At 33.3% G+C, this 12,500-nt stretch overlaps 1 protein-coding gene across 2 annotated transcripts in view; it reads right to left on the reverse strand.

Moving 5' to 3' along the window:
* LOC137653570 (uncharacterized) overlaps nucleotides 1–12,500 on the reverse strand; it is a 49,473-nt gene that overhangs the window by 30,365 nt on the left and 6,608 nt on the right. The window contains exons 2-3 of one of the 2 annotated variants that reach the window (XM_068387080.1): nucleotides 9,451–9,463; nucleotides 3,990–4,113 (exon numbers count right to left, since the gene is read on the reverse strand). In XM_068387080.1, the coding sequence (XP_068243181.1) occupies nucleotides 3,990–4,113; nucleotides 9,451–9,463 (137 nt within the window). The remainder of the gene's footprint in view (nucleotides 1–3,989; nucleotides 4,114–9,450; nucleotides 9,464–12,500) is intronic. The other variant, XM_068387081.1, reaches the window with a different exon arrangement.

The following is a 12,500-nucleotide window of genomic DNA, read 5'->3' on the forward strand; positions in this document are numbered from 1 at the left end:
CAACCTACAAGTTCAGTTTTCTGCCTCACAAGCAAGCTGTTTAAAAGAGCAAGTAGGGATGCAGGAATGCAAGGGTTTTGCAGCAGAAGGATCTAGAGTAGGGTAAATAAAGAATCTGAGGCTCTTTGAGATGATTTCAAAGTCTGCAAGATGCAGTGAACATTCTGAAAATCTTACTAGACGTAACACTATAACCACTAGACCCGACTTGGAATTGAGGTTAGGGTTAGCAACTGGGCAGGTTAGACCAGAATTACAGCCTTCTAGCAAAGACTCACAGTCTCAACATTAATTAAAAATTCTTATCTAGAGTAACCTAATTGGGCCAATGAAAATCTGACCAATTTTAAAAATCTGGAGACACTAAATAGTCTAACATGTAAATTATTAACCATGAATAATTCTATGAGTGATATGAGATTTAGGAGACAGAACCTCATACTTGGACCGATGAAATTAGATTGCAAAAATATTCTTTGAATAAAATGGTGGCAATCTAATCACAAAATAGCTATAGAAGTTATGTAAAAGTAAATTCCATCTTGCATACATGTTTTGTTACCAATGTTTAAGAAATAAGATGAAATATCTAACAGAATTCCATATGGTAACTATATACACATCATGGCTATAATGATGAAACTTTATTTATTACTCAGTATAGATTGTAATAACTTTTTTGAATTATTCAAATTGTCTATAATTATACTGTACACGTCTGCAGTAAAGAAATATAACTATTAATGAACAAGGTTAGACTACTGATTGTTCTATACATTGTTTTAAGAGGGAAACAGTTTCCACACTAAAATGGATTACTCAATAAAAAATCCAGTAACTTGTCTATAAAGTCCCATAAACTGTGATAATATGATATCTTAATGAACATCTAAAGATAACTAAGAAAAATGCACAAGTTACAATTCTAAATTCAACCGGGCTCACTGCCAAATATAACATGAACCTTTAGCTTCCTTGAGTTATATTGAAAATAATCTTTATTAAATATTTACACCATAACAAAGCCATAAAAAGGTTGGACACCATCCTCTAATACCTCATAACTCAGTGGTAGAAAGGTTGCAGAATTAGCAAAGACCGCAAGACCAATAGAACTGCTAGGTAAAACTTACAAAATTAGCCAATTGTTCTCAGCCTTCTCTGGATTTACCCAGAACTAAACGAAACTAACACAATACAGTGAAAGTGTTGATAAACATTAATTACATGCTTTTCGTTTTAAATCAAAGCAGTCAACTAGCAGCTGACATAACTTCATAAGAGGGAATGTGATTAAACAACATTCCTCCATACTGAGCCATTGGCCAGATACGTTTAGGCTACGTTGGTGGGAGTGTAAGAATATTATTACCGTACGTTCCGTATGTTGTGGAAAGCGACTAAAAGGACAGATGCTACCTAGCAGTCTTGCTTTTTAGCAAAATGATAGGCCCGCTGCCAATAACTGGGAAAACTGCTGCCTTACAGTTGTACTAATTATTATTATTATTATTATTATTATTATTATTATTATTACTATTATTATTATTATTATTTAAACTACGACCCTAATTAGAAAAGTAGGATGTTAAAAGCCCAAGGGCTCCAACAGGGGAATATACCCCAGTGAGGAAAGGAAATAAGGAAATAAATAAACTACCAGAGAAGTAATGAACAATTAGAATAAAATATTCTAAGGACAGTAACAACATTAAAATACAGTCACTCTTTGATACATAAATTATAAAAACTTCCAAAAAACAAGACGAAGAGAACTATGAATAGTGTGCCCGAGTGTACCCTCAACCAAGAGAACTCTTTCCAAAAACAGTGGAAGACCATGGTACAGAGGCTATGGCACTACCCGAGACTAGAGAATGATGGACTGATTTTACAGTGTCCTTCTCCTAGAAGAGCTGCTTACCATAGCTCAAGAGTCTCTTCTACCCTTACCAAAAGGAAAGTAGCCACTGAACAACTACAGTGCAGTAGTTAACCACTTGAATGAAGAAGAATTATTTGGTAATCCCAGTGTAGTCAGGTATGAGGACAGATGAGAATGTGGAAAGAATAGGCCGACTATTCAGTGTATGTGTAGGCAAAAGAAAAATGAGCCGTAAACAGAGAGAGGGATCCAATGTAGTACTGTCTGGCCAGTCAAAGGACCCAATAACTCCCTAGTGGTAGTATCTCAAGAGGTGGCTGGTGCCCTGACCAACCTACTACTTGACTAAGGTGACAGGATGAATGTTACTTAATCTAAAGAAGTTTCTACACTCCACAAGGTTCATCAAGTGTAATAAAATCAACCAGATGTCATCATGACTGGATCTAAATTCTATATTGGTCCTTCAGCAAATACAAAAATTACTCTGAAATGCCAATCATGATTTTAAAGATGAATGAATTTTAAAACAGAATTTAAGAAGGTAAATTGGAGCAATTCCAAATATTTTCTCTATTTACTTATGAATTTGGACCATTAAGTTCAGCACTGGGACCAGGGAGTCCATTCATTGCTAGGTTGCTACTGGGGTTACCAAACAAACAAATTTGTTAGGTGCTTGTAATATTCAATACCACGATCACATGTCCTCATGCCAGGTGTAATATTTCATAATCTGCCTATTAAGTTTTAATATTTAATTAATTCTGTTGTGATTTATAGAATTCAAAGATTTTCTTTGAATTCTAGGAAAGTTTCCAAGAGGGGGGGGGGGTCCGAACGGCCTCCTAAGCATTTGGCAAACACAGTACACATATGTTACAAACACATGTGTAAAAGAAGACAGAGCCATCAGCCGCCTTTGCCTGGCCCTCCCAGCTCCTAGCATGGGTGGTGTTCAAATGTACACATGATCAGTTTCTAGGACATTGTCTTTTACCTTGCTCCTACCACTAATGACCAACCTTTAAACAATATTGTCATCTGAGAAACCTGCTTTCGACTTATAAATAAATGCTCATACAAGCACTATACTACAATACCCATAAAATCTTAGAAGCTTTTATGACCAAGTGAAGCCTACTCATCACTTCGATTCAGGAAATATCAATAACATTCGTGTGGGAAAATTTCTAAAAGATTTTTCCCCATCCATTATTTTCTGCCTCATTATCGCCCTTTCCAACTTTAAGAAAAAGAGGTTCATTGTCTTTTCTCTATGCAGTTTATATGAATAAACATGTGTGCTTGCCAAACGAGATTTATTATATGTGAACTCTAATGATCAAATTGCAATAATATGCATTCTGAGTAGGCAAACTATAGGTATTTTGTTTGGTATTTTCTTGCCTAACCTTAAAGAAATCATTTTCAACATTAAAGTATGCTCATAAGTATTAAGATCTAAATTTTCAACTGAAGACCAAAATATCTTAAACACAAGAAATGTAAATAAATTAACCAAGAGCAATTATTCTTAAAGCAGAAATGGTGTACACAATCGTTTGCATATCTTATATATGAGTAACTGGAGATATTTTGAAAAGTAAATGATACAATTATCTATTAACAATCGGGGCAGTGACCAGAATGAATTGCTGAGAGACGAGTTGCTGAAAAACGAGAGCGAAGTGTTGTCCCTCCCACTAAGAAAGCAAAAGAAGGTGTGAGGTTTCAGTTCCAGTTTCATCAGAATAGATGATCACCGGAACGTGTGCCGGGAAAGCCCAATTCTCCCTACTATGGTGCCCAACCACAGTAGTGGCTTCCCCAGTAAAGAGTTTAAACTCCGGGTCCCGGGCAGGGATCGATCTGTTGCCGTACAATAGGCAAACACGTTACCACTGTACTAGCCAGGAAGCTAATTCAAATTCATCAGGTCAGAATAAAGGAAGAAAGTTAGACTTGCAGATTGACATTTTCTTCCTTGATGGAGTAACTCAAAAGTAATTGTGAACATACCTACATTGAATGAATTCTCGAATACCAAATATACAGAGTTTTTAATGAAACATGTAAAAATCCAGGGTTTCCCCATACGTACTGAAATATGTGGGTTGTGTTGGGTACTTTTCAGCTCATTTATAGCAGTCATACACTGCTCGTAAAGCCTGGTCACCATTGGCTGATCCGCGCCCTCCTCCAACTGGGAGGCAATGAGCTCCATGCTGAAAGACATTAACATCAAACTATCACAGAGCTGAGAGTGGAGAGTCAAAACAACAGTGATATTACATTTGGCGTTCATTACATTTTAATTTTAAGTCTAATTATATATTAATGAAGTAGTCTTGATGATTTACAAAACGTTATTTGCCTATTCATTGTATGTAACATCAAAACATTAAGCTAGGTAAAACTTGGTATAAAAAAAACCATTATTTGAAAAATAAAGATTAAATGTAACAACCATTTCAATGCAAATTCGTCAAAATTACTGTTTAATTAACTTACATTCTAAGTAGCATGCATATCTAAATTAGTGAATAACGAATAAAGTTCTATATTCAACATGAATTTATTATTCTTTGTAATAAAGAAATATTCAAATGAAAACTTATTAATTAATAGTAATAATAATACTAATGATATTAATTATAACATTAAAATCTATTACCTGCATAAAACAGCAGAGGTAACACAAGCTTAACAATAATAATCCTACAGGCATTAATCTTACATAATAGGGAAATAAATTATGTTCGAAAAAACACATTAATTCTATGCTGTGCTCTTTCAAGAAGCACAAAATATGACAATTAATATACTTATTCACACTGATTAAATGATACAAAGAAGAATGAAAAGGACAAACACAATGTATGGGAATGTGGGAAGACATAAGAGGAATTTAAAAATGTAAATATGTTTAGTAAGACAAGACTTGGAGCCATGTGTGTATCAGAGTAAAGTGATTGGTATTTCATGTTCAGGATATCTTGAACAATAGAAAGTCTTCGTGTGTTATGTAGGATACATGTACAGTACCTAAAACCATCAAGTTGAAACTAAACTTCTCAACAGTTTAATTCCAGCATGGATTAACATCTAGTTTCGATAACAAAAGGTCCCTGAACACTAAGATATTGATGATAGACGAGACGATTGGATAACTTAGTCGATTTTTTTATCACAGCCCGAAGTGAATGACGCACCATCTACTTTGCACTGTAGATCCACAGGTTGATATAATATATCTACTTTGAAGATGACAAGGGACTATTTGGAGGTACTTAGGGTATCTCATATCACATATTCACATACATAGAAACATCTCATGTATGTATGCCCAGTACAAAACACACTAGAAACACAGACGTTACAATTATCGACATGCACACAAATTTACAATTAATAACGGACAGGAAAAATTTAATACTTGCAATTACTCTACAAGATATAAATGATCAAACGTATTCATACAAGTATGTACTAATGGATATCCAGGCATAAGAAAGTACCGTCATTCAATGAATAAATATGGAACGGAACGTGACGCAAGAAACAAACCAACAGCTAAGACTACGTTTTAGATTTCATGCTAAAGTAATACATAAATATACAAAAAGATTCCGTTACGGTTATTATCACAATACTGTTTAATATAAGGGCAATGCGAAGCTCATAAATCCAAGCTGTAGTTATATGAGGCATTCGAATTTCCCTTTTCTCCCCGGGAAAAGAAAAAAAAAAAACATTGCAGGAAACTGCGTAGTCAGACAGAGAGCCAACCAGGCAACTTTAAAATTCACACTATCATGTTGTTAACTTTATGCAATGTGTTCAGCTTCAAGTGACTGATTCAGCGGTGCTATTCTCACCCCCCAGCTGGTAGTAGTTACAAAAAAGAATATGTGTGATAAGGCTCCCACAGCGGTTGGTGTTCAATCGTCATTTTCGACTTGTAAACATCGGTCAGTATGTTGAAAGTTAACAGTATTAATTACCGGGATAATTTTCTTGATGACAAGTTAAATTTCATCTCTTTCACGGCATCTCATGTTTGACGTTCTTGTTTATGATATATACACATTTGTTCTAAGATGAAAGGCATGATAGGTATTTACCATTTGATTGACCAATCTTCTAAAACTCCGTGTCCTTGTATTTTCTTTAATCATGTTTTATTATCAACACTGATAGCAAATACTGAGCTACCAGGTATTTCTTTCATTTTGATAATTATCCCCGAGTCTTGGAAATTCAAGTACAAAACGATTAGCAGTGGATCCATACCCAAACCACTTCATCCAAGATACTTTAAGAGTTTAGATAAAGCAAACTTCTAGTTTTTACCATTCATTTTTCATTTGGGACATCGCATACATTTTGGAAGCACAGTTAAGCATACTTATGTTGCTTTTCTTATATAATATAAACTAAACTTGTTATGGAGGACGTCTACCATATTGGATTTGAGGAATTTTGGCCCAATTCCACAGTACCGGGCACTCAATGGTCATGTGCAATTCTGGAAAACGTTGCAGTTTCAATACGAATTACAGTTAAAAGAGGTTGGCTAAATCAGCAGGATAAAAACAATGTACAGTAGTAGGAACAGGGAATAAAAAAAAAGAAAAGACAGGTCAAGCATGACATACAACCATATAATTCATCGTGGCTATATTTTATTAAATTGTTTAATTCTTAAAGTGTAGTCATATTTATCTCCGATGACAGGGTAAAGTATCTTTCCATATAATTGAAGTCAGACCAACAGACCTATTTCACATCAGGATCTGGGATTTTATTAACGTTCATTTTCCTTTTGTCTTCTTTTATACTTCTTATGGCATTTCCTTTTCCAATATATCCTCGATCCCTCTGTGTATAACTGACATATTAAGACTTGAACACACTCTATTACAATATCTATTAAATAGATCACAAAAGACTACATCAATACAAATCATATTGTTCTCTAACATTCAAGGGTCCTCGAATGTTTTTAAATGGTTTTCTAATCTTCATTGGTGAAAATAATGTTACTGGATTATGTGATCTAAAGTAACAATCAAATTCGTCAACCTTCGAACATTCTTTTCGTGATTCGTTGCTTCTTACGATGGTTAAAACTAAAATCACTGCGTGGTTTATCTACATCTGGTTTCTCAAGTAATATTGGTATTAAACAATTTTGGTTGCTTGTCCACATTTGATGTCAGTTTTCGCTGCCAGATACAAGACTCGAATTGCCATAAAGCTGGTTTTGAATAAAAACAAACTTTTACGGTCTTCGTGCTTCTGGTATTTCCATTTTGTGTCACTTTGTAACATATTTATGATTTTTTACTTCTTTTGAATACAATGAATGATTGCATAATTTGTGCCACAAGACTTGGCGTTAAGGCTAAGGTTTTATTATAAAATAATATATAAATCTAAAACATGGTCATAAAGCCATAAAAACACATTCTGTATTATCACTACGTTGGGCTGATATTATCAGTTGTCAACAAGGGTATAATAAATATACTTGGTTTTTAAGAGATTGCCCATCAAAATCTAATTCTAAAAGAACTAGGTTGTTTTTTACATTCAAAGTATCAGTTTGTTTTCTTTTGATTGATTTTTCTTTTAAATTAGGCTATATGGTTAGGCGTTGGGGCAGAGGGGCCATTCAGAACCCAGGTGCGAGTGGGGGAAATTCTGCAGTCACAATATGTAGTTGAAAGTTAAAAGAAGTTAGACATTGAGAACTTGCCTTTTCTGATACTGCTTAAAGATGTGAGAACCATTTGTACCAATATCCCTGCTGTTTAAACATGTACCTGCTCTCTCTCTCTCTCTCTCTCTCTCTCTCTCTCTCTCTCTCTCTCTCTCTCTCTCTCTCTCAAATGCATGCCCACCAGTGTTTAATTGCCCTTCTTTCTTATTGAAGCCAGTTCCACAAGAAAACATATTATCATTATTATTAATGTTCTCGTTCATAGCAAACTTCAAATCCTAGCAATACTGACCCAATCGATGAAAAAAATAGAGCCATATAATCGTCCTGCTAAAAGGCTCAAATTTTATACAACATTCACACATGAAATTCTGTTCTTTCCTCTAAGTTTCGCCAAATATAAGTAATGATAAGTAAGGTGTAAAGAAAGCACATGTGTACCATTGCGCCTGACTGCAAAACTTTAGTGCGAGTAATAACTTGCAATCGCTGCATAATCAATAAACCACATTATACATAACTTGAGTATATTCGCCTTCCCAAACATGAACTCGCAAAGGTGATTTTTCTAACACTTTGTAGATGCAGTTTTGATATAAGAAGGGGTTTCCTCAGTTAATATTATCAAATGCCGTAATTTATATTATTAAAGTTCACAAAGTATTGGGCAATAACTAAATAAATTGGTTAGTAAGTAAATATGCGATACTGTAGCTGCAGTTCAACACCTGTTCACGTCACTTGGCAGCGAGGAGAGCATAGTATCCAAGTTAAATTCCACTGGTCATTGCACTTTAACAGCGAGTTCTTCTGTCCGCGATGAAACAATGGTGGCGTTACAACATTAAGAAATCTCAAAACACAGTTACTTCACATTTATAAGAATAACATTAACATCCCTTTTCATACAAAACTAAGCAAATACATCCCAATGTCTATACAAAATTATAGCTAACATGAAGATATACTAAGAGTTGCACTATAAACTGTCTCAAGGTTGTATTTGAAAATTTCTTTGTATCTAAACTTCATGAAATGTCTTGCTTCCATAACAAATAAAAGAGCAACCTAGAAATGACACTTCTAAAGCCTTGGAAAGAGAATAACGACCATCCTTACCCCGGTTACTAGAGGGTAAAACCTTTCTGGGTTTCCAGCCTATATAATTCCACGACGGTATATACCGTACATGCGTATTACATTAAGTTCATGGAAATATAATCCTTTACTATTTTAAAATAAATCAAATCTCTCTCTCTCTCTCTCTCTCTCTCTCTCTCTCTCTCTCTCTCTCTCTCTCTCTCTCTCTCTTTTATATATATATATAAATATATATATGTATATATACACACACACACACACACATATATATATATATATATACATATATATACATATATATATATATATATATATATATATATATATATGGATATTTATGTATGTTCAAATCAGAAAAAAACATTTCATAAATGGATGAAAAAATATAAACATCCAAGCACATTCAACTGTAGCACACAAAGGTAGTGTCACATTTTAGCTAATTATTCATACACATGAAAAACTGTTAACATATAGTGTACTAGACAAATTACAAATATGAATATACAACAGCTAAGTGTATGTATGTATGTATGTATGTATGTATGTATGTCATACTATGAAAAATATGAATGAGTAAAACAGGAAAGAAAGGATAAACAGTAGAAGAAATTACGAGACAACAAAATTTCGAGCATTGAAAAGTAAGTGTTTGATAAGACTCGAAATAAGAGAGAGAATGAGAACAGTAATAAGAGAGACATAGGTATGATTTCATTATTATGAACCACCTTACCATGACAGGGCTTCTGCACAGCACCACGATATGCAAAAAAGATAAAGAAAAAAAGACACAGGTCAATCATCCTACTTAATTACGTTACAAAGAAGAGCAATAATTGAACATACCAAGACCCTGGACTCTTAAACATGAGGCTTTACTCTGCCTATAATTTGTGGTACAAAAATATAGTAAATTGAATAATCTGGTAAAGTCATGTTTAAAAGTATCATAATTTGTATAACTAAATCTTACAGATAACAGAAGGATATGACATCAATAATAGATTACAGTACCTTCACCTCAAATTTAAATTGGACTCGTCTACATAATTATAATGCACTATAAGTTATAATCTACTTGTATAGATATCACTGATAACAGACCTTCAGATAAGTTGTCAAATGACTAACAAATACTTGAAAAATTATAATAAACAAGATAACGTAACCTGATAGAGCTGCTTAAATCTAGTTAAAACTGGTCGGGGACAAAACCTGAACATCTTATCGATTGGTAAGATTGGATGGGACGTTTTAGAACAGCTGTACATAAGGGTTCAAAGGTGACAATTCATGCTTTCTCGGGGGGTTTCATTTAAAAGTCACTAACTGGCAACTGACATTCACAACCTGAATTTTTGTAATGTTTTTTTAAAGGAAATATGTAATTATTCTAAAAAATAAGACTAAGTAAAATTCAGATTAATTAAATTGTAATAAATACTAATAAAGTATTTCCGAAATTTTCGTCTATTCAGGGCCATCAGTAAAATCACTACAATATTGACCTCATTTCACACGATTACGTATGATGCCAACTAATAGGTCACATCTATTTACCCTTATAGAAAATAATTATAGCTATGAACTCTTACTTGTTGGTATTCATGACGTTGGGAATTAAAAGGAAAAATCTTAAACTATTTCATAACTGTTTGGAATTGTGCATTGCCTATGAGACTTGGACAAAGCAAGAAGAATCTGGTTAGTAATTTCGATTATCAAAATGGTTGATAATATTACTCAGTCGCTAGCCCATAGGGAACATGGCCAACGCTATTATTCAAATAATCCAACTGTGCAATACAAAATAGAATCAGTTAAAAACTCGTCTTTTCTAAGTACTGCAAAAGTGAATATATATGTGTATATATATATATATATATATATATATATATATATATATATATATATATATATATATATATATATACATACATATGTATATATATGTACAGTATATATATGTATATGTATATATATGTATATGTATATATATATATATATATATATCTATATACATATATATATATATATATATATAAATATATATATACATACATATATATATATATATATATATATATATATATGGTACAAAGCTAGACAAGGTCTATCTATCGTGTTTAAAGCTGTGTTGGCCAAGCGTCACAAGAGTAAAGGTTACTGAAGGAGTTACAGGAGAGAGTAAAGAGACCAAAAGGAGGGCAAGGAATGAATGCCTTCTGAAATAAAATAAGGAAACTTAGGAAAGCCCCAATGGTGGAAGAAAAAAAATAGACATTGGACCATCCACAAGGATAAGCTATGATGACAAAGCGCTAAAAGCAGCTTGAAATTCGAGACCAACATAATCTTTATTAAAATTTCACGTTTCTCCAAATGTTATCACAATAGATAGTCAGAGACTGCCATGACGAAACTCAAGATAATCACGAGTTTGGCTGATTAAAAAGTTTAAGGTTAATGGGCCATTATCCCCATGTTTAAAAAATTTAAAGTCACTGGGCCACTACTCTCTCATTGTACAAAAAAATAAATCATAATATCAAAGGCTAAAATTACATAGTTGTTCCCATGGAATTTAGTAATCATAAAAACTACAATGAATAAATGTTCTTTGTTAGACCTTTCTCTCTTTCAATCATTCATGTGTACAACAGCAATTTCCTTATAAAGTGTGCCCTACTATTTTTCGTACATTCGATGAATTATCCACGTGATGCATATCTCAACCACAGTATTTTTTCAATGTCTTTAATCTAATGAAAACGAAAGTACTATCCTGCCATGGCTTACCCCTTACATAGCTGAACAAAATAAGCATGCCAGGTGCTTCTAAAGCGTACAGCTGAATTTGATATAGTTGCCAGTTAGTAATTAATTGTCAAAAGGAGATGAAACCCTGGACCTCATTTCCTCGTCCAACTTCAGTCACAGAATTGACATCAGGGGATCATTATTTTATTTAACTATCTAAAAATTCGTGTTATACTTGGCAAATTTTCTCGAGTTTGAAGAAGATTCTTTAACTAAATACTAAGTCAATCTTAAACCCAAGCTTTTCAAACATGCTCTTACATATCCATTAATTAACATTCTACAAGAAAGCTTAAGGCCAAATCTGCGTGTGACTAAATGCCTAACATTATTCATTGGAAGACCACAGCTTTTAAAAAAAAATGTCACTGTTTCCCTTCTGAACGTGTCTAAGATTTGGTGTAAGATAAAATGTATAGGTCAAATTATCAATTCCATCTCTATCAATAGTTGAGGCCTCTTATTACAATAAAGTGAAAATATGTTTCCATTATCATTCATTAACATTATCATGGCTGACAACCAATTGTTCACTAATCTCTTTCCACGAAATATCTGACCCCATTAAAGCAATTGCCTACAATAGCTCGGAGTGAAATGTCACTTAACTTATCTAGTCCGTATTGGCAGAGGTTACTGTGCTTTGTTATTTTGGCATAAATATCATAGAATCGCTGAATATTGAAAGAAAAAAATGTTGCATATAAATTATACTAATCTAAATACTAGGAATTGCTTAAACTTCCCCATACCTTTACTTTCGTTATCTAGGAGACTAGGAAGATTGGTTCACGAAATATAATGAAATATATTATTTTATTGACATCAGTCTAACTTGTTTAAGTCTTATGCAATGGTTGATTTTTCTGATTTTTAAGATTATACAGTATATTTCCATACTCCGTCAGGTGTTAAAATTAATTAGATTTCAATTATACCACTTCATGATAGAAGCAAATCTCT

The sequence above is a fragment of the Palaemon carinicauda genome, chromosome 14 (assembly GCF_036898095.1).
Source record: "Palaemon carinicauda isolate YSFRI2023 chromosome 14, ASM3689809v2, whole genome shotgun sequence".
Classification (NCBI taxonomy): Eukaryota; Metazoa; Arthropoda; class Malacostraca; order Decapoda; family Palaemonidae; genus Palaemon; species Palaemon carinicauda.